The sequence below is a fragment of the Passer domesticus genome, chromosome 27 (genome assembly GCF_036417665.1).
Source record: "Passer domesticus isolate bPasDom1 chromosome 27, bPasDom1.hap1, whole genome shotgun sequence".
NCBI classification, from domain to species: Eukaryota; Metazoa; Chordata; class Aves; order Passeriformes; family Passeridae; genus Passer; species Passer domesticus.
This window is the reverse complement of record NC_087500.1, coordinates 1412510-1435386: the sequence shown is the minus strand read 5'-3', so window position 1 is coordinate 1435386 and position 22877 is coordinate 1412510. Positions and strand designations below refer to the sequence as shown.

The window sequence follows — 22877 nt, the reverse complement described above, 5'->3', positions numbered from 1 at the left end:
GGAGTAGTTCCACTGCATAAACAAACAAATGGAAAAGTTTGGTGGGAGAACAACCCCTTCCTGGGAACTGAGACAGGGCAGTGTTCAGGCATGATTCCAATTTATGTCAAACAACTCGGGACCATCCTCTTGAGTGGGTCTGTAAAAGTGGTGCTAATGTGTATAACCTTTCTAAATTTTTCTTTTTCCCTTTAACATTTGTTTCCCCCTTCACTGTCAGTCACAACACACCGCTCTTGAATCTCCCAGCTGGTCTTGACTTGTGGAATTTATTTTATGCTTTCACTCTTCTTTAATAAATACATTACTTGCAAGCAGTGAATTGAAAACAAAGCAAAAGAAAAAAACTACCATTAGTGATTGGACAGTTTCTTACTTTGTGTTACATTTAACTGTTCTTTTGACAGCCCAGTTTTTAAAGCCAGGTTCGTATGGAAATGCTTTCACTCCACTTGCACTGCTTTTGGAATAGCGTTCTGCTTCATCTGTCTTTATTTTAGTGCATTCATAACACACACAGTCAGCACAATGTCTCATCTCCCTTTGGCCAAGACTGCAAAGTACTCCTTGTCCTTTCAATTCTTTTGGGTTTTTTTTTTTTTTTCTTTTTTTTTTTTTCTTTTTTTTTTTTTTTTTTTTTTCCTTTTGGAAAACGCAGCCATTTTTGTCAGCACCAACTTTTAGATTCAATGATCCTTTGTCAGGGTAGGGCAATTAGTGCCTTATCCCAAACATATCCCAAGCCTCTCTGTGGCCCTTGGGATTGGCCTGCCCAGGTGTTCCTGCAGGTAAGTGTTCCTGTCTTCCCAACAGAGCCTTCTCCGTGGTGCCTCTGGTGGGGATCCATCCCTGTTTGGTTTTCTTTGGTGTTTTGGGTTTTTTTAATTTTTTTTTTAATTTTTTTTTTATTTGACCTTTTGTCCCCAGAAGTTTCCTTATGTCTCCTGGTTTAATTTTTTTTTCCATGTAACCCTAATTATGTCCTGGGGCAGAGCCAGAAGTGTGGGAAAAATGTGCATTATTCCTTGGGAAATACAGGAATACAAAATGTCTGACTTTACTAGGCTATCAGAAAAAAAATCCAAAATTTGTACTTGATAACATCTTTTTGAGGGAAAACTTATCCATGCAGCCAATATCTTTGGGAAGGTTGTGCCTTTCAAGCTGATTCACCAAAGTTGTGCAAACCTTGTGGTCATTTTCTTCACTGTGGAGTGACAAAACCTACTCTGGTTTCTGTTGATGATGATTATTTAATTAAAGAAACCTGCAGCATATAGATGAATTATTTTTTGGATTTCATGTACCACTCAGTATTCTGGAGTCACATCCTGTTATAATTCAGGATGTTTCTGTGATACTTGGGTTGTGATTTGCCTGATGAGAATTAATAATCAACAAGTTCATATCTGATTTTTATTTTTATTTTTTGTGGTTGGAAGGTGAGCATGGTCCCAGCCAAGAGTCCTTCCCTGAGGAGCTGGTCACTGCCTGTAACTGGGTAAACTGGTCACTGAGGTGGTTCGAGTGCTCTGCTCTTTGTCTGGGGGCAGAAACCTTGCATAAAACACAACAATTTCCACACTGAGCCCTGCTCAGCCCCACTGCCAAAGCTGACACTTAATTGCTGCATCAGTACTTTTCCAGTTATTCCAAAATAGCTTTTTTTTTTTTTTAGGAAGATGAGACATTATGCTTATTGTTTCCCCTACATGCACTAATGGTTCCTTGCTGTTAACTTATTGCTAGGCCTGTTTCATTCTAACATCTTAGTATTTTTGTTAGTTTACATGTGAAATGCATCACCCAGTCTGTGCTTGAGCTCATTTTATTTAATTGATTTTTTTTTTATTTTACTAACCTCACTGTTTTTTCAGTTTAATATTGGCTGCATGCTAGTTTATATATATATATACATATATAAAAAAACCCCAATCAAGTCTAGCCTGGATTTTGCTCTGATTGTGTTTTGGTTTCTAGTGGTGGGGCAGTCTTGCACTTACAACTTACTCAGTATTATAAAAGCCTGACACACAAACAAAATGACTAAACACATTGTAGATTTTCTTTACCAAAAAAATCTTAAGTGGTGCTGTCTAGGTGATGGATATGATTGTATAAATAGCTTGATTTTATGCTTTTTACTGTCAATTTTTATTGGTACACTTTATTTTCTTCCACATTGCTTTTTAGTTTTATTATTTTTTATTTCTTTTAAACGTGATGCACAAAAGTTGCCCAGCACACCATCAGAAAGTGACCGTCCCCAATACCCATCCCCCTGGAAAAATTCTAGCCAGCAATTTTTGACATTTGTCTTTCCCTTTATTGGGCATATATTGCCTTTTCAGTAGCATTTTTGCATGCATATATATGTAGAAAAATCTCTTGCTCATCACATGTTTAAATGTCAGCGGGAAGGGAAGAATATATTATTGGAATATTTTTGGTTTGTTTTCTCTGTTCTGTCTGTCAGGATAATATTGGACATCGCTTACTCCAGAAACATGGGTGGAAGCTGGGCCAGGGATTGGGAAAGTCACTGCAGGGTAAGTCCAGTCCCTTGTGTCTGAAACCTTCAACTCCAGCCTCGGTCTTTAACAAAATTATTTCTGCTTTTTGTTCCTAGATTAGATTTTCTTTCCATCATTAATATATCCAAACAATTGCACTGTTGAGTTTCGTATTTGGCAGTTTGCAAGTGGAAGCTGCAGCCTCCCTTGTTGGTACAGGTTAGAGCTGTGTGTGGTGGATGTGTGAGAGTCTGTGGAGGAAGGAGGATTCACTTTCCACACTGACAGGGAGTGGTGCAGCTTCCAACTGTGCTGGTGTTTTGGTGTTGAAGAGTTAAAGATTGGAGGTAGTTCCCATGACCTGTCAGTGCTCACCGGGGTCAGAAGCCATTAGAAGGCCAGGAAAGGGCCCACTGGAGATGGAAAGTGGTGGCAGAGGTTCTCTGGATGGGAGAGGCTCACTCCTGGTTTCTCCATGGGACTGTCACAGGTTGGACTTATTCCTGTTCCCAGCAGTTTATCAGGGATTAGCAAATCTCACTGGCACACCAAAGTGCTGGTTGGCCCAGCACACACCAGACCTTGCTGTCTTGAGCCTGAATTCTTCCTGTGACACTGAAGCCCATTTCTGTAGAAACCTGTGGAAGCATTTGAGGCTCAGGTGTGCCCTAACCCCTCAGTAACTCACTCATGTTCCCGTGCCCATAGTCTGAAGACCTGGGAGCTTGTAATCCATGTTCCATGAGTGAGCCCCTTAGACATGGGGGTGTCTGTGCTATGGAGAATTGTGCAGAGGTAATGAGTTCTCCAGACTCTGGGAATGCTTATTAATCCCTGGACTAAGGCTCTCTAACCTCTCAGGCTGCACTGCCTTGCAGGTTAATGATTCTGGATTCCTCTATGTGATTTCAGTGGAGTTCTCTGGTTGATGCAGGGCACTTTCCAGTGCCCTCATGTCCCTGCTGGGGCCAGACCTCAGCTGGGGTTGTAGCTGTTACCTCTGGGCCTTTCCTTTGGGACACGGGATGTGCATCACCGGGTGGAACTCAGTGTTCTCTCTTTTGGGTGCCCTGTATTGCTCTGTGTGTCACCAGTGTGAAAACAGCAGAGACTTGAAAGAAGGAAGAGCCTTGTCCCAGCCCTGGGTGGATCCCAAAGCACAGCCCAAGGGCCCAGTGTGGTGGCGTGAGCATGGGCTATGGAGCTAGGTCTGGAGTCGGGGCAGGGAGTGGTGGTGTCACCATGTCCCATGGGCCAAGCAGGAATTTGCACTTTGAGTCTTGTCCAGATTTAGTTGTTCCCCCTGTGCCTCTGACTCTGCTGGAGCTGTTCCAGATCTCTCACACATCATTGGAGCTCTGCTGGTTGGGAGCAAATCGTGGCTGTGGGCTCTGAGGGCTTTCCTGTGCCTCCTGCTTGGTCACAGGAACACAGGAGTGAAAATAACACACCAATGTAACCCAGTTCTGTACTGAAACCTTCCTAACGTAGGCTTTGGAGCATGTGCAGGAATTTCAGCCCTTTTGGGAGGTAGAAGTGCCTTGTCCACCTGCCAGCCAACTTCTCCATAGATCTGGGCAGGCAGAGGGTGTGGAAGGGAGGCTGCTGCTGCTCCAGCTTTTCTCCTCTGAGTTCTCAGCAGCCAGAGCCTGTGCCTGTGGCATCGGTGATGATTGTGTTGGGAGTGTTTAATTCATTATCCAGTGACCTTTCTACATGAATCTTAGATTGTCCCAAAAATCCAAATATAAAATGTCAGGAAGGAAACATTTGCATCCAATTTTAATCTTACTCTAAGAGTTTGAAGAGTAAAGTCATTTAATGTGCAGTGAGAAGGGAGGAGCAGAAGTTCTTCCCATCTTCCACACTCCCTTCAGGAAGGACCAGGAGAGGTTTCTAAAGAGATGTAGGTGTGTTCCTGTTGAATTCTTCCTGCTTGACACTGCTTGAGCTAAAATCTTACACAGCCTGTGGTGAGGAGGTGCAGCAGAAACAGAGCCCCTTCAAGCAGCCTTGAGCTGTGGGTGTGGTTCTGACCTCCTGCAGAAGGTCCTCACATCAAACTTTCAAAAATTTTGGGTTGCATGTATGGAATTGATACTGCATTCAGCTACTTTCTGTACACTTCAGCTTAAAAGGAAGTGGATGAGTTTAGTGTGCTGAGTTTTGTGATGTTGCTTTTAATTCTAGATCTTCATGTGAGTTTGGGCTCCCTCTTTAGTTCTCTTGAATCCCAAAGTGGTGCTGTGTTACATTTCTGCCTGGCAGATGTTTCTTTCTTGTAGTCTTGTGGTGCTGTTCAGCAAGAACCTCACACTGCAGGACTTTACCCTGTGATGGTTCCTTCATTCTGGCCACCCACTGGGGGATGGAGTCCAGTGGTGAGAGATCTGTCTCTGGGTGGAACTTGCAGCAGTCTAAAATCTACCCTTGCCAGTTGCTGGTGGTAAAAATCTGCCCATGTGATGCACTGTGGTTCATTCTCAGGAAAATTCCAGAGGGGGAGGTGTTTTACCCCCTGGGGCAGCTGCCTTGTGGTGTAAATCTTGTTACTGAGAAAAGCTGAGCCCTTGGGTAGGGAAGCACAGAGCCCATGCCCTGAGTGATGTGGCTGTCCCCAGCTGTGTTCTGGCTGAAACATCTGCATATTTCACTGAATTTGGGCTGTGTGCTGAGTGGGGCATCAGGCAGGGACAGTGCTGGAGTCCTGCTCCAGGGATGCTCGTAAGGAATCCAGCAGAGTCATCCTTCAGCTCATCTCTTTCCCTGATGTTTTTCATCATTTTTTTCCCCACAAATAACTTGTGTTATATTTGGAAATGGTGCTTCAGCTTGCTAACAGCCAGTGAATATGAAAAAGCAGGAGAGGGGGTTGCCAGTTGACAGGGATCTTTTTTAATTTGGAAAATATGGCTTAGGGAGCCACTTTTCCATAGAGATATGGGATGGTTGTGCTCTGACAAGTGAGAAAATGGTGATTGTAGTCTGTTTTATCTTTGGGGGAATGCCTGTAGTTAATAATCGAGAATTTTGTGGTCTCCTGGAGAAATGAAACTAGCAAAAGATCAGTTAAAAGCATTGCCTGACCTTCGTGTGAAGTCCTGTGCTAAATGAGCCCAAGGATTGTGAATAAATTGGGAGTTACATAAGTCAGGAGGGGAATGAGAGGCTGAGGGAAATCTGAATTCAACCACACTCTAATGATTTCTCTTGGAATGAGTATTTCCCATTAAGTTAAAGTAGTATTGTGAAAAGCCAGGAGACTGAAGTGCAGAAGTGGGATAATTTGATTCATACACTTGAAAATATTTTTATAAGCTCTTTGCCTTTTCCCTGTCAATTTTTTTGACAAGTCTTGTTTGAAAAAAATAATTGTGCTGAAAACTTCTGGATTTTTTTTTCTTTTGGACTTATGTGTTTAATATGAAGTAATAGTACTCTAGAGGTATATCTGCAAGACTGAAACCAGTAGTTTAATCTCATTTAATGAAACCAGGGGAAACTGAGTAGGTTGTCCTGCTGCTTCCTGGGTCATAGCAGGGCCTGGGGAGGGTGGGCAGCTCTGCAGGGAGGATTTGGAGAGAGCAGGAGGAAGGTTTGATGTTTACTGGCCATATGGAGGGGGCTCTGAGGAAGGATTGACCATCTCTGGTGGACAGGTCCAGCTCATCCCTAGCCACTGTGGGTAACAACTGTATTCAGATTTGCCTCTCTAATGTTCTCTGTTGTAAACATTCTTGCCTGATATCAGCATTGACCCTTTAAAAACAGCCCTGTAGAAGCAGTTGCAAGTTCCCCTACACCACAAACTGTGTCCTGTATGATTAATTTGATATGTTTTAAGGCATTGATTTCCTGCACATTCCCACAGTATTCCCAAGACCAAGATTATCCTGATCTTTTGTGGTATCTCTGAGAGGTGAATCCCAACGTAGTACTTTGCTATGGCAACAGCAATCACACAATTTGTCATGGCAGAGCTGCTCCCCAGTGTCTCAGCTGTGAATCAAACAGCTCAGGTAACTGGGGGCTCAGTGTAGCTCTGGAATTCCTGTGGTTGCTCCTCAAGGGCTCAGGCAGCTCATTCAGTGCTTGCTTATTGTCATGAAAATGCTCAGAGTGAAACCAAAAGGAGTCTCAAGGTGGGTGGCTGCTGGTTTGTGCTGGGGCTTGGATTATCTCCAGTGCTCAGGAAATAGAAGCAGCAGGTGGTTCTGTTTAGGGCAGGGACGTCCCTTTTGGGGCAGGTCCTTGCAGTGGCAGGAACTTTCCCTGTAGCCTTTGGTCCTGAAGAAATACCTTCTCTCCCCTGCTTCCTCTGCCTATTCAGTAATAACTTCCTTCATGTTTGCTTATGTTTTTAGCCAAGTTTTGGCATCATTTCAGGGTAACTGTTCTGGAAGAGCTGCTTCCATCTCCCTGGGGAGCAGCTCTGCTGATGTAACGCTGCGAGGAGAGGGCAGGGCTGTGCCTGTGTCTCTCTTGGCAGTGCCATGCAGGGCTGAGAACCCTTCCTGCATCCTTGTTCCCTTCCACTCAGGCTGAAAGCAACAAACCTGCACAGACTGTCAGGGCAGTGCTGTTCCTGTTGACCAAGGTGTGCCCCACACTGATTGTATAAATTGTCCTGGTGATACAGGGAGCAGCAGTTAATAGAAAGTGCTTTGGGTTTATTTTATCCTTTCATGAGTACATCCAGCTCGGTAGCAAAGTCAGGTATAGCAAATTTGTTAGCAAATGCTAAAATCCAGTTCTTCCATCAAGCTGTATTTTTGTTGCATGGCTTTCAATTAAAAGAAAAAGCACAAGTGGATTTGTGCTCTGATTTGCAAATTCTGTGAGGATAAATATAGTCAGCACTTCCCCCCTCAGCATCACTGTGGTGCAGTTCTTTGGCACATTCCTCCCTAAATCTGTTCAGAAAAGGGAAAACATTCCCTCTTGGTCCGAGGGCTGAGCAGGGTGGAAGAGCAGAAGCGTCTGACAAGTGCTGGAAGCTGCTCAGAGCTGCAGGTGAAGCTGTGATCCCATTGTTCAGGCAGGAAATGTCCTCTCCTGGCAGCCCTGGGTGCTCCCCAGCTGTGGGATGGAGCCGGATCAGAGTCCCTGTTTCAGGGCATTGCCAGGTGGCTGCAGGCTCTGCCTTTGCTGGATGTTCCTCAGGCTGCAGGGAGCAATAAACAGCTTTGGCCACTCGAGCAACTGAGATCAGTCACAAATGTGATCATTTGGCAGCTGCAGCTTGGAGAAATGAGCTCAGGGTTTGAATTCCAAGGTCTTGAATCGTGGTGCTGTCACCTGCTCGCCAAATGGCTTCAGCTCAGATATTAATGTGTTTTCCATTTGTTGGCTCCTCTGATCTTGTGGAGGCAGACGGTGGATGGGTGTCAGGCCTGTGAACACGGAACAATGAGCATCTGAGGGACTGAGGAGTGTCAGATTTCTTTCTGGGTTTTGGAGCTTTGTAATAAATACGGGAAAACACAGGAGAGGCAGATAAAAGTGCTTAACAGTGCCTTTATTCATTAGGTATGGGTTGGTTTGGCAGTCTTACCCAAGAAATAGCTGTGATCACGCTCTTATCTTCTTGTATCTTCACATGTCCTCACAGGAACCTCAATCCTGGCATGGAGGAGCATTTTCATGCTTGTGTTTGCAACACAAATCACGCCAGTGGTTTTAAGAGTGATGTTTTCATGTGAACTTAGCTTGAGAAACCTGGCCTGCTGTGGTTGCTGTCATCATACCCATCCTTACTGCTTGTTAAAACCCAGCTGACCACAGACCGAAAAGGAAGTTTGCTCAGTGCCTCAGTGTCCTTTGGGGGGAAGCAGTTGCCCCTTGTTTGCTTTTGGAGGTGTAAGATCCTTCCCTTGATTACAGGTGGTGAGTTTGTGCTGCCTGAGTGGCTGTAGCCAGTGAAATCTGCAGTCATTGTGCTTTCAGTGCCATGTGTTTGTTGTGACAGACAGCCTTTGCCTGGCTTGGCACGAGGCATTCTGGCCCTTTCTGCTGGTGCAATGGAAGAGCAGTTTTATTAAACTGGGAGAGAGGAGTGTGGGGAAGGAGAGGCTGTGACCATGCACAGCCTGCCTCCTCCTCAGCGCAGCCCTGAATCAGAGCAGACCCTTCAGCCCTGTCCACTTGCCAAGATGAACACAGACAGCAACTCTTACCTTCAATTCCTGTCCTCAGTCAACCAGAAATTGTGGTTTTGCTCCAACACCTTCTGTGTTGCTCTTTAATCCATTGCCCAGCATTTGGGGTAGGGATGTTTTTTGACCCAGACTATTACTACATTCCTTCCCCTGCAGAAGTTCTGCTTGGTGCCTCAGTGTCAAACCTCAGCTTGGCTTTCTGCAAGTGGCACCCTTGGTTTGTGCGTCTGCGAAGTTTTGAGCTCCCACTGGAAGTTTTCCATGTGATTGGGATGTTTACAACTTGACTTTCTCTCGTCATTTCTCCCCTGCTTAGTAAGGATTAAATTCACAGGGCAGTTTCTGTGTTCTTGAAGGACATTCTCTTCTCTCTGGAACTTTGTTTGCTACCAAGGATGATGGACCTTTGTTTGAATCTCATGATTGTTTTGACCCCTTCCAGAAATCTGACATAAACAGGATGAGCTCACAAATCTAATTCCCAAAGGGGACTGGGATTAAAGCTTGCCCTTGTTTGTTCATTTGCTTCTTGCAGCAGTTGGAATGAGTTTGATAATGTGGTGCCATTTTTAGGCAGTGAGGAGCACCAAAGGCTTTTGCATCAGTGAAAATGAGTGGATTTTCTCCTCTCTCCCCTTTTGATGTACTGAATGAGGAGTCTGAATTTTCAGTAGGACAGCTCTTGGCTTCTCATAGACTCTTAGGGAGCCCAGTGGTGCCAGGCCACCACTAACCCCTGTCCCCAGGTGCCACATCTGCACAGCTTTTGAATCCCTCCAGGGATGGCGACTCCACCACTGTTATGGGCAGGTTTTGCCTAGGTTGGACAACCCCTCCCAGGAAGAAACTTCCCCAATATCCAACCTAAACCTTCCCTGGCACAATTTGAGGCTGTTCCCTCTTGTCTTGTGACTTGTTCCCTGGAAGCAGAGCCCAGCCTCCCATGCTGTATCAAAACAGTCCCAGGAGTGTTGAGTGTTGCAAAATTCTCACCTTTAAAAGTGCAACTCATTCATGAGCACAGGGACTCCTCCCTGTCTCCCTCTTCCCAGACAGTGCAGCTGAAGGTGAGCCCTGTGCCTGTGGATCCATTCCTGCAGGTGTTGGTTGCTGACTCCAGGCAATTGTTTCCCTTCCAGAGCCTGCAGTGGGGTTTGTACTGACTGAACAAACCAGCCCTTATCCACCCCTGTGCTGTTGTCATGAACCTGCCCTGCACTCAGCTGAGTGAGAATCCCTTGCCAGGAGCAGCTAAAAGCCCCTGGAAGGTTGTGTCTTACTGTGGGTTTCAGTTGCAGCAGAAAGATAACAAATAAGGAGAAATCCTCCATGTCCAACAAGATCAGATGTTGTTGTCTGTGTCCTCTGGAGATGCTGAGTTTATGAAATTCTCCTCCAGTGACAAGTGTGATATCAATCACTCCTCTAGGATTGGATCCTACAAAGCTTGTACCTGGGGGAAATTTCTATGAGGATGTCAACAAAACAAGCAAGATTACAGTTCTTGTGTTACATCTGTGGTGCTTACACACTGTGCATAAGGGACACACTGGGAGAGATTTGATTGGATTATGTTAACACAGAATTCTTGGGGTACTTTTTTTCATCCTGTTATATCTGAATGCTCCTTTAATGGAGAAATTTACCTTTTGGGCTAGGACAAGGAGTAGATGTTATAAATTAAATAAAGGATCAATTTACATTGGGTATTGGGAGGAAACTCTTCCCTGTGAGGGTGGGCAGGCCCTGGCACAGGGTGCCCAGAGCAGCTGTGGCTGCCCCTGGATCCCTGGCAGTGCCCAAGGCCAGGTTGGATGGGGCTTGGAGCAACCTGGGTTAGTGGAAGGTGTCCCTGTTTGTTCCATGGAGGAAGTGGTTTTTAAGTGCCCTCCCAACCCAGACCATTTTGGGATTCTATTGCCATTATGCTGTTTTTGGAGGGAGGAGTTCCTCTGAATCTGCAAATCTGATGAAAACTGTTTTCTGCTTTGACTTGTTAAAAAAGGGATAAAAGATGGGCTGGTGTTGATAATGCTGGCACTTCCAGGCAGGCTCAGGTGGCAGCTCCAGCTGGGATATTCCCATTCCAGAGGGCAGAGAGCATCCATGCCACATCCAGAGCGTGGCCCTGAACCCACAGTCCTCCATATGCAGCGTGACCTGTGTCTGATACCAAAGCCCTGGAGCCTTAGGATGAATCTTCCCAAGATTCATGCATTTATAGCACCAGGGGGGAAGTATTTGCTTGCATGCAAAAGCTTTATGCAGTTAAAAAGAAGGGAATCTGGAGAAGCCTGCCTGGCCACGTGCTCCCTGCCACTGCAGGGCTTTGGGAAGGGATGGCTGTCAGGGTTTGTTTGGGTCTGAGCAATTTTTCACAAGCTGGGAGAAAGGTTTTCCCATTTCTTGGGGAGAGGAAAGCAAAACAGGTACAGCAGGTCAGTTTGGGAATCTCATTTCATTTCTGAGTGCAGGGAATCATTACTAACCTAATTTCCTTTGAGATTGGGTTTTCTAAGGTGCAACTCTTTGAGTGAGCTGTTTATCTTTTCCATCCTGCTGGAGGTTCCTGCTCTGTCCTCTCCATGAGATTTTCCCTGTGTGTGGAAATGTTTTATGCCATAACCCTCCCTGCTTTGGGGTCTGCAGCCTGTGCAGTGACCAGTCTGTGAGGGAGTTTGTGACCTGCCTCAAAAAGAAAATAAATGTGAGGTGCAGAGGGCTGGGACAGGGACAGCAGGATTTGCCCTGGGAATTAGCCCTCTGTGTGGCACTGCTGGCAGCCCTGCTGAGTGGCAGGAGCTGTGGGAATTCTGGACCTTGGAATCTCAAAGCATGCTGGTGTACAGGAAAGGCTCAGCAGGCACCCCAAACCTGGGAGGCTCCCAAGGTCCAAGCCACGTTTAGCTGCTGGGAAAGATCCGATTGTCCTGGCCAGCAGTAGGACAAACTTTCCTCGAGGAAGTTCCTTCAAAGGAGAAGTCATGAGCTGAGCTTGGCGAGTCCCATTTCCCCCTTTGGCAGCTCCCCATGCCCCACCTGGCAGCCAGCAGGCAAGGGGTGGCCCTGAGCCTGTCCCTGTCCCTTCACCATCGTGGCTTTCCTTGGACAAGGAGCAAGGCCACTCAGTGCTCAGCAGCATGTCCTGCTGCCCCAGCTGGCTCCAGGGGGATCCGTGTGGGGTTGGCACTGCTGCCATAACCGTGCTACGTGCCTGGATGTGCCACTTGTCACCTGGATGTCACACATGAGGTTCCATTCATAATGAAATGATGGTTCAGTTTAAAACAGAGGCATCGCTTTTTGCATGGAATATTCTCCTCTTACCTGCAAGCAGAGTTCCTTTTGGCCCAGAATATTTGTTATTCCTTCAGATCCCGATGTGTTTCCTTTTTAAATTGCCTGCTTACATGTGCCTCAGCGCCTCCTCGGAGCGGGGCTGTCACCAGGAGCTCTCCCAGCACCAGCAGGACTCGGAGCTGCTCCAGTGGCTCCCTGCTTCTGCAGGGCAGAGCACGGTCATGGGGTGGAGGGGTGAGCAAGAAGCCTCCTGTTATTATTTTTTTACCCATCTTCCCTGCCAAACGGCCTATTTTCTGCCCCTAATGGTTTCTGCCTAACAAATGGTGTTTCTTTTTTACAGCGTTATGATCCTGGACTTGTTGTGGTGATGGTAAACTTAGCAGTGGTAATTTTTTATTTTCAGACTGAATTACTCCTTTGTCATCAGTGCACCAATGTTAGGCTTACTTTCTCTGTTGTAGCCATCATCCTTCTGCTTGGTCTTTCATTTTCCTTTCCTTTCTTTATGCACACTTGTCTGATCCTTGTTCATTAAAGGGTATTGCTAAGAAGGGATGTTTCTGTTTGTGTTAGAACTGCCAAAATCAGTTTAAACATAAATTTTTAATACTGTCCAAACTTGATTTTTTTCCCCCCAACACGATGGGCACTAGCACTTGCTACTGCAATTTCCAAACAGATTTTGAATTTAATAAAAACAACCCAAAAAACTTTGACTGCCTTAGAAGGCAAAAGTACTGATGCATTGTTTGTGTACAGGGGTTTACCAGGCCAATGAGACTGCATTGAAAGATCTCAATTGCTGGAGAAACAAAACAAAAACAAACCAAAAATACCCAAAACCAAACCAAACCAAAAAAGAAAAAAGCTTGAAAACAATTTGAACAATAAATTGTTGGCACTTGGTGCCAGCCATTCCATTTGGGTTCACCACTTACCAGTAAATCCCTGGCTGAGACGTTATGAAAGTGATATTGCACCTAGGAAGTCATTTTTATAACCTGTCTTTAATTTGGTCCTTTTGCTAAAAATTGCAGTCACTGCTTACTGTATTATACCATTGGGCATAAGAGAAACCTTGTCAAAGATGAGCATTAAATATCCAAAGGAAAGCTCAGTCCAAACCATTTCAGATCAATGTGATCACTACTTTTGGACCTGAAGGATACCTGCCTATCAAATTCCTGGGCATGTCAACAAAACCATAAAGTAATTAATTAAATTGATTTATTTCTGAATAAAACCATGTCTGTACTTTAAGGTTCAAAAGCCCCTCTAGAGCTGTGTTTTTGGCAGGAATTACGGCTGATGCTGGCAAAGACTTCACACCTATCCAGGTTTTCTGAGGCAGTTTTAAAGACTTTAACCTTTTGCACATGTGGATGGCAGTGGAATATTTCAGCATGACTCCAACGTGTGGATCTTTTAGCCCAAAGGTATAATACCTGTGTATGTGTGTATAACAAAAGAGTTGTTTACACCAAACAAGAGCAGTAATAAGGGAAGTAAACATTCTGTTTTTTCACTCAAGGTTTGCACTGGAGAAGGTAAGTACTTTGTCAGTGGGTTACATCACAACCACCAGTGCCAGTTGTGATGTAAAAATCAAAATAATAATAATAAAAAAAAAAAAAAAAAGCTGTGGTAGTAAAGTGCTTGTCTGCCCCATTTTGCTTTGTTTGGCTGGTTATGAGTGGATTAAAGATATGTTTTTTAAAAAAAATAAATCTCCAGCATAGTTTGATTAGTTCAAAGTCAATTTTCTTCGCAACCAGTCCTTTTCACAGCTTACAGGTGACGCGGTGGGGCCAGAGCATCGCTCCAGGGCTGGGGGAGCAGGGCCCACCCCTGGCCCAGGCTGGGTGGTTGGGATGGGGGAAGTTTGGCTTCTGTGCCATCCTTCTCCTCAGCATTCCTTGCTCCTGGGGAGGGCAAAAGCTGGCGGGAGGGAGGCTTCCACATCTCTCACAGGGAAGTTCTAATCGATTATTCATGAGCTGCAGCAGTGAAATGTGATTAGCAGCTTCTTCTCTTATGGGAAGATGAGGAGCCTGATGTGGAAGCCTTGAGGAGAAGGCTCAAGTCCTGTTATCAGCCCTGCCCCAGGGCTTGTCATGGGGGAACATTAACCATGAGAAGCTTTTACATGAGCAGTTAATGTTCAGAAAAATGCATTTATCATCCTGGGTGCCGTTCGGAGCTGGGCGCAGGGTTGGCTGTAAGCTGTGAGAATGGCTCGTGTTTGGTTCACTGTAGCTTTCTGGTCTCTGCACTCCAAGGCAAGATCTCTAACCACCCAAACCCAATGTGTACAGTGAGCTGTGGTGCTGGGCTGCTGCTGACCCCTCTCTGTGTGTTCCTCTTCCAGGGAGGACAGATCCCATCCCTATCGTTGTCAAGTATGATGTCATGGGCATGGGCCGGATGGAGATGGAGGTGAGCTCCCCTCACCCCTGCAGGGCTTCTGGGGAGTGGGAGGGAGAGACATTTAAAGTGAGAGTTTGTTCATCCAAGGTAAAGAACAACTTGCTTTTGAAGCAGCACAGTAAGAAAACACTTGTCTGCAAAAGGCATCCTCTGTTCATCCCTGTGAGCCTGAGTTCTGGGCTCTGGATGCTCCCCAAAATCCCTGGGCTCTGAGATTTCCCCATCTCAAAACTGTCATGGGCCTGCCAGGGCCTTCCACATCATGGGGATTAATGACCTGTTTTACACTTGGGGTGACAAAGCAGGGAAAGCAAAGCACAACTTGCATAGAATTCTGTTTCAGCTGAAGCTGTTAAGTTGTGCTTTCTGGTAGGTTTGATACTGCAGTGTATTTATGGACCAAGTTGCATCTCTTATCTAATTTTTTTTAAACAGCTCGACTACGCCGAGGATGCCACAGAGCGGAGGCGAGTGCTGGAGGTGGAGAAGGAGGACACCGAGGAGCTGAGGCAGAAGTACAAGGTACAGAGAGAGGGGCATCAACATCACAGTGTCTGTGGGCTGGTTGGGAAAAGATCTGTTCTGATGGGGCCGAGTTCTGCTTCTGCTGCAGTGATGGTGGTAGAAATTCACTGCTCTTGGGTTGGTCATTGTGGAGACGATTTCTATTTTAACACAGTGGTTATTCACTTCCTGGCATCACCCTTCCTATTGTTTGGCTGCTGAAGAGCCCCAGGATGGCAGCAGGGCTTTGCTCCTGTTCTGGAAGGAGCAGTCCTGGGGTGAGCAGGACATTTCCTTCCCTACACCCAGGGCTGCCAGATTTTTTGAGTGAGCCTGCCATGTCAGGAAAAAACCTGCAGGTGGTAGAGGGGCAGTTCCAGCTGGGAGGGAGGAGCTCTTGTGTTGTACTGAGTGAGGAGTGAGCAGTGCATTGTGATGTTACTGCATAAATCCTGCCTGCTTTGGAAAGGTAGGACATGGCTCCAGCTTGGAGAAATTGATGTGCTGGAGCTCTTCGGAAGAATTGTTCAAGCAGCATTTAAAAAAAGACAAATTCTGTATTTCTATGGGATTTACAAAACCTGTGTGGTTATTTTGTAAGCCAAAAGCTGATAAAAATGAGCTGTGGTGTTGGGATTGAGTGTGACATGCAGGAGCATTTTTGGATTAGCTGTATCCAGGTTCTCTGTGGAGACATGGTCTCTGCTCATCCTTTAATCCACTCTTCTGCTTCCCAGCCCTACAGTCCATCAGCTCTGAGGAAAGCCTGCTTGTTCAATTGTCCAGAGATTTGGGGAGTACCAGGGTTGAGGAAGAGCCCAAGACATCCAAATGAAGTGTCAGTCTAGCATAAATTTTAATTATTTGAGAAATAATGGGAAAGTAGTTTCAATGCCATTAAAATTAAACATAACCTTGGCAAATCTAAAATTCCATTTCCCCAGCTGAACAGTTAATTCTTCAGGCAGTTTGTTCAGCTATGAAAATTTATAGTCTCCTCTCCTTTTTTTTTTTTTTTCTTGAGACCTTGATTTGCTTGGTAAGTGAACTGCAGGTGTTTGGATACCCAGGGGGCCTGCAGATTCCCCATCCCTGGGAAGGTTGGATGGGGCTTGGAGCAACCTGGTTTGGTGGGAGGTGTCCCTGCTCAGGGAGTGGGACTGGGTGAGCTTTAAGGTCCCTCCCAAGAAAAACCATTTTGTGATCCTGGAGTTCTTGGGCTTTACAATTACCTTTCCAAACGCAGCCCAACCTCTGTTGCTCTGAGACTCTTTTCTCTTCCTGCCTCATCCAGCACAGTATTTTTTCAGGAGCTCTGGAGCAGTAGCAGTCTCTCCCAGCTCCAGTGGGTTTTTATAAGCTCAGTTCATCCTTAGCCCCTTGCATTTTGGTATTAATCTGTGAAAATTCTCTGCAGCCGTTACTTTTTGCTGCTCCACAGGAATCCATTACATAACTGCCGATGGCGGTGCATCCTGATCAGCCATTCAGGGAGCCTCAGAGAATTTCCGATAACTCTGCAGCCAAGAAATGGGTTTTAATTCCCTTCTTTTGTATAAATTCTGATCACTCAAATGCCTGGGTTTCATTGTTTAGCCACAGGATGCTTGCTCAAAAAAACCTACACATGGCACAGGAAGCTTGTCTGGGATTCAGAGGAACTTTCAACGTCCGTGTTCTGTGGAGCTCATGCTGCTCTGTTTTCCTTTCTTGTCTTCCTGGGGACCTGCCTCAGGCTCAAAACTCCAGATTTGTTGATGTTTTTCTTTTTTTTTTTTTTTTTTCCCTGGTCAAGGGCATCTGATAATAGATGGAAGCAGGAAGTTGCTTCCTTTTTTATGTAGAAGTGAACAGTGCTTGAAATTGAAAACAATCCCAAACATGAGCACTAACATTTTTTAGATTTTTTTTTTCCCTCTCCTTGGGTGTTGAATTTTTTAATATAAATTTTATATAAAACATGGTCAGTAATGTTATTTTGATGTGGTAACTAGGAGATAAACCATATTGCCATGAACAAGATCTGAAATTCAAAGGAAAAACCTTTCAAAGTTTTCTGACTTAAATGTTTGCTGCCTCCTCTTGCTGAGGAAGGAAGCTTCCCATAGGAGGTTTGTATTGAAGATGGAAAAAAGGGTCCTTAAGTGCTTTTTCTCTCATGTTAGGCTGTTTTTTTATATAATTTCTCTTTATTCCAGTTGAAATGCCTATGGTCAATGGTTATATGGGGAGTGCTGCAGTGAGTGCAGTGGGCTTTGTGATACAGCATTTGTAACTGATTTTGATAAAGCCTTCCACCTCCTCAGGGTAAACCTCCCCCAGAGAGCTGATGAAGAGTGGTGATGTTTTATTAATTCTGCTGGGGGGGCTGTAATTGATACAGCAAGAGGGAACAGCTGCCTTGCCCTGAGGTTCCTGTGTCCCAGCATCAGGTGTGTCTCGGAGCCCCCCAGATGTGCAGCAGCCCTGGGGACAGCACAGGCTCCTTCCACACCTGGATTTCCAGCCAGTGCAGCCACCTGAGGGACTGGGTTTCCCCAGTCCTAGAGCTCAGTGCATATTCAAAACCTGTAGCAAAAGAGGGAAGGAGGATGTGACTGTTGCCAGGTGAGGTACCCCATCTCTGCCTGCAGGTTTGGTTTCCACCTGTGCAGGTGTTCAGCTGTAGAAGGGGAGAGACCCTGTCAGTGCCCCAAGGCTCCCTCCCTCCCTCCCTGTGCCCACTGCAGTGTGGGCACTGTGCTGAGCCCAGCCTGAGGGACAGTTCTGCTCCTGGGAATATTTCACTGGAGGGCATTGGGCCTGGCAGGCTCTGAAGGGTAATTCCCAGCTGGAGCCATGTTCCTCCCTCCCGAGTTCAGGCAGCCAAGCCAAGATCAAGCAGACATCTCTTAGCACTCAGAATGGAGCAGTGTCAGCTTTAGAGGTGTAAGGTTCTGCTCCCAAGGCAGGGATCCTCCTGGGTTTGATGCCAGTATGTCTCTGGGTTAGCTTGAGGTTTTGAGCCTGTCCTTGGAGCTCAGACAATCCAGGAGGCTCCCCTGAGGCAGAGCTGCCTTGCCCCGCAGCACTGCAGGCCTTGTTTGAAGCAGTCTTCTTTTAGTGGTACTTCTGCAGTGGCCAGGGGGTGTTCTGTCCTTGTGGGGCCCTTGCAGCACAGAATATTCTGTGATTGTGGGTAACAAGTAGCACTGAGGTCGGCAGCATTGTGAAGTTCTGGAATCCCACCTGTGAATTTGCAAAGGCTGCTCAGCTTGGTCAGCTGGGTTCAGTAAGGCCAAATGCTGGGACCTGCATTTGGGTCACAGCAACCCCATGGGAGCTTCCAGGTGGGGGCAAAATGACTGGAAAGCTGGACAGAACCTCGAGATGCTGGTCAGCAGAGGCTGGACATGAGCCCAGATGTGCCCAGAGGCCAGTGGCACCTGTCCCAGGACTGGGGTGGCAGCAGGACCAGGGCAGTGACTGTCCCCTGAGCTGGCACTGCTGAGGGACCTCAGGTGCTGTGTCCAGTTCTGGGCACCTCATGATAAGAAGGACACTGAGGAGCTGGAGAGTGCCCAGAACAAAGCTGGGAAGGGGCTGGAGCCCCAGGAGGGGCTGAGGGAGCTGGGAAGGGGCTCAGCCTGGAGCAAAGGAGGCTCAGGGGGGCCCTTGTGGCTCTGCACAGCTCCTGACAGGAGGGGACAGCCGGGGGGGTCGGGCTGTGCTCCAGGGAACAGGGACAGGAGCAGAGGGAACAGCCTCAGGCTGGGCCAGGGCAGCTCAGGGTGGACAGCAGCAGGAATTTCCCCATGGAAAGGGGGATCAGGCCTTGGCACTGCCCAGGGAGGTTTGGAGTGCCCATCCCTGGAGGTGCCCAAGGAAGGCCTGGATGTGGCACTCAGTCTCTGGGCTGGGGACAAGGTGGGCATTGGGCACAGGTTGGACCCAGTTATCTTGGAGGCATTTTCCAACCTCAGAGAACCTGTAATAAATGTAATCCATGTACACTGTTTTTATTAAGCACTATTTTTCCTTAAAGGACTAACCAATGATCTTCCAGGTTGTTCTAGAGGACACTTAACAGAAGCAATTTTTTGTTAATTTTTCAGGATTATGTTGATAAAGAAAAGGCCATTGCCAAGGCTTTGGAAGACCTCAGAGCAAACTTCTACTGTGAACTCTGTGACAAGCAGTATCAGAAGCACCAGGAGTTTGACAACCACATAAACTCCTATGACCATGCTCACAAGCAGGTAACCTGTTGTAGACAGCACAATTCATCCATTTGATGTTCATTGTGGTGGTCTTGTTTGTGGTTAATACTTGGAGTTTCCCTGGTGTATCTGTTTTCCTTACTGGTCCTGGAATAGGTGTTCTGTGTCGCTGGGTAAGATTTTTATGCCCATCATTCATTTAAGTACCCAAAACAACAGGAGAACCCCAAGCCCCACTGCATGGTTGGCATCAAGGAGCCCCATTTCTCAAAGACCCACGGGCAGGGATGTGCTGGTGTAAAACTGAGGAGAGTACACATGGAGGTGGATGGCTCCCAGCTTGCTTTTAGCATTAGTACAGCTTTGGGGAGTGATGATTCCCCACATTTTACTGCCTGAGTCTGTGTTCTGTGGAGTTACTGAAAATGGTCTAGGAAATAATGGGCTGTGTCAAAGGAATCCTAAGAAAGGAGCAGTTCCCAAATTCTGTAATACTCAAGAGAGGGTGGGTTCAGAGTCTCTGTGGAGCTGGCTTTTTTCCCAAGCTAGGGATGTACTTAGTGTCTGCAGGGTGCTTCATGCTGCACAGTAAGTAATGGAAGTTCTTGTGTTAGCCTGATCTGTTTGACCATTTAAGCTGCTAAATGAGATGTAACTGCACAGCAGATAGCAGTGTTGGGCTCCTCCAGGGCTGGAAGGGCTCAGAGGAGGGGTTTAATGTTCCTAGTCATAAATTCTAACAACACGATCATCAAAATGCTGGTAACTCGAGGAGGATGTGCTGTAGAGCTTGCAAAATAACAGTGAAAACAGCTTGTAAACAAGAATGTGGCTTTAGAGTACAATTTTTGTGTGTATTAAGTGTAGAATAGGACAGAGAATCTGCTTTGAGCTAAGGGAGTCCTGTCAGGAATTCTCATGGCAGGGCAGTTGGGCTCTGTGAAGAGGAGTGGTTTGGCAGAATCAAGATCAGAAATTCATTTTTTCCCTTGGTTACTGGGCAAAGAGGTGGTTTTGGCCAAGCTCAGTCATGATACCTGAGAGCAGAGAACTTCCTTGGAAGGTCTCCATCAGTTTGGCTGAAACGTGAGTGCAGTGACCTGCATTTATCTGGAGGTGGCAGGACCTGTTTGTGTCACATTCTTGGTGTGCTGATGCCGTGGGATTCCGTGAGCAGCTCCAGCCCTCTGTGACTGATGGGACACTGACATGAGCCTGGCCGGGCTCTGAGCTCTTCCATCAGCTAGAGAAGCTGTGGAGGAAGAAACCAACCTGTGGAAAGCAGTAAAAGGAGTCATCAGCAGGAGTGGCCTGAGAGAAAAATGTCTTGCGTGCACACAGGGTGGGGTCATCTCATCAGGAGAAAGAATTTGGAGGTTGCTTGGTACTGCAGATTATTTTGAGAGGAATTATGTTCTTGGATAATTCCATCTATTGCAGTCACTTCAGGCAGGCTTTGGAGAAAATGAGCCTCCAAACTCTGGCTGCATCACCCAGCATTAATTTCTAGTTACAGAGGGATTTAAACAAAGAAGCAATCATGCTTTGCTTAGGGAAAAAATTGCTTATCCAGCTTTGTCGGGCTGAAGTGTGTGTGACCCCGCTGGGTCAGCGTTCAGGGAGTGAACTTGAAACCCCCGAGACAAAATGACACTGAATTTGCATAAGGAACCTTATCTCTGCTGTGCTCCCTCCTGCTCCAGGGAGGGTCATACCCAGCAGTCCAGTCTGAATTTTAAAAGAGTTAGAGAAAAAAAAAGCTGTGTTTTTGATATGTTGCACATTGATGTTTTATAGTTTGTCTCTTTGGACAAGAGGGTGAGGTTGTAGAAAGGTGAGCCTAAAGTTTTTGAGGAAAAACATGAACTTTTCCCTAAAAGTAGGCCATCAGTTGGCTTTCTTGGAAAGAAAGGCCATTACAGTATCTTAGTTACAGCAACCCAGCTTGGTATACATCATCTGCAAGATTTTGTTGTCTCAGTAGTAATTTTTGAGGCAACAGAGCTCATTTTTGCTTTTTTTCTTGGCTCAGTTTCCACAACATTTTTGCTTTTAAGTATTTTTAGTTCCACATCCCGCTGACGTTGAAGTGTTTGGTTATCCCTCTGTGGCTCTGCGAGCGTTAGGCTGTCCCTGTAAATAGATGTTCCATCCTCAGATCCCTTTCCACTCCCGAGTTATAAAGACACTGTCTTGTATTCCAGGAAGGAACTCGGGATTATTGCCCAACAGGGATGATAGGTAAGTGTATTGATCCCAACCGGATGAATTTTGGACCCACCAAAATTGTGTCAACACCAAACAATTAAAGGGGAGGTTTATTCTCTTTGCTTCCTGCCTGTCCTGGTTTCACAGACCATTTGGCTACATCTGAACCAACCCCAACACCAGCTTTCTCCAAAAGGCAGCGTTTCCTTACCTGGGAAAAGATCCTTGCATTTATTCTCCCAAACCACTGGCATGTTTTAGCCATTGTGTTGGAAGTGTGCAGTGTTGTTCTGGAGCTGGTTTTAATTAGGTTGATACTTGATGAGGAGTGCAGCTGTTTTAAGGAGCAGTCACCCTCTGGTCAGCACATGGCCTGTCCCTCTCAGGGGACTGCAGGCAGCTGGAGTGGGTGCAGGTGGCCCTGCAGGAGGGACAATGAGCTCAGTTCTCTCACACACCCTGCAGTGAGCAGCTGGAAAAGGCTGCAGCTCACAACTTCTTGTGCTGCTGCTGATGTCTTTAATGGTGGGGTTCTTAGCTGTAGGATTTTCATCTTGAAAGCCTGGTAGCTTATGAAGGGCCCCGCTCCTGATGATGCCCAGTCCTGACAGTCAACAGAGTAATAATAATTAATAATAATTAACAGACAGAAGGTGGCAAATGTAGAAAGAAAACTTCTGTAGCCAAGAAGGAGCTTGGGTGGTGAAGCTGGACCCAGCATATATCCCTGGAAGTGTTCAGGGCCAGGTTGGACAGGACGTGGGGCAGCCTGGGATAGTGCAGGGTGTCCCTGCCCGTGGCAGGGGGTGAAACAAGGTAATCTTTAGGATCTTTTGTAAACCAAACCAGTCTGTGACTTTTGTGCTGCTTTCCTGCAGATCCACAATGTCCTGATCCTTGGGAGCTCCCAGAGTCCTAGAACACTCTGGACTCAGTGGGAATGTGTCCTTCAGGCATTACACCTGTGAGGGCTCCTTATTTGGTTTGGGGTTTTGATATTAAGATAAAGACCTCATGTTAGATTTGTGTGAAGAGGAGTGTGAACTCTTTGTCTGGGTTGTGCCCAGTCTGTGTGTTCCTATCAAATAAACCTGGATGTGCAGGGCCCAGCACCTGAAGCAGCCTTCAAGAGTTATGGTTGCAATTACCTTCTGTGTAAGTTTTGTAGCATTTACAGCCAGCTTTTACTGTGGGGGGTTTTTAACAATCCAAGAACTTGGAGAATCTCCCACCATCACCTCGTTCTGCTTGTGTGCCTGCTGAGGGCTCGAGCTGTTTACTGAGTCACTGACCCAACAGAATCAAAACATTCCCCTTCTGCATTGCCTGTGCAAAACAAACGTGTTCCTGAGTGAACCTGTGCCAGGTTCCCTGGGAGAGCACAAACCAGCATTGACATGCAGATTTGATGTAGCTGTTTTTTCCCCTAAGTATGTGGTGTTTTGGAGGTGTAGGTGATTAATTCTGACGAGATTTTCTTTGTAAAAGGGCAAAGGGAGTGTATTCCATAAAGAAGTTATTTGGGGAAGAGGGTGGAACTCTGACTGAAAGTATAGATGTGCAGT

At 46.3% G+C, this 22877-nt stretch overlaps 1 protein-coding gene across 8 annotated transcripts in view; it reads left to right on the top strand.

The window, feature by feature from the left end:
• Positions 1-22877, top strand: part of GPATCH8 (G-patch domain containing 8) — a 55777-nt gene that overhangs the window by 21020 nt on the left and 11880 nt on the right. For 3 of the 8 annotated variants that reach the window (XM_064400139.1, XM_064400141.1, XM_064400140.1), the window contains 6 exons: positions 408-425; positions 2477-2549; positions 14343-14410; positions 14837-14923; positions 19000-19143; positions 21309-21345. In XM_064400139.1, coding sequence (XP_064256209.1) covers positions 14384-14410; positions 14837-14923; positions 19000-19143; positions 21309-21345 — 295 coding nt within the window. In that variant the 5' untranslated portion in view covers positions 408-425; positions 2477-2549; positions 14343-14383. Of the gene's footprint in view, positions 1-407; positions 426-2476; positions 2550-12314; positions 12360-14342; positions 14411-14836; positions 14924-18999; positions 19144-21308; positions 21346-22877 lie in introns of all 8 variants that reach the window. The other 5 variants (XM_064400142.1, XM_064400143.1, XM_064400144.1 and 2 more) reach the window with 4 other exon arrangements.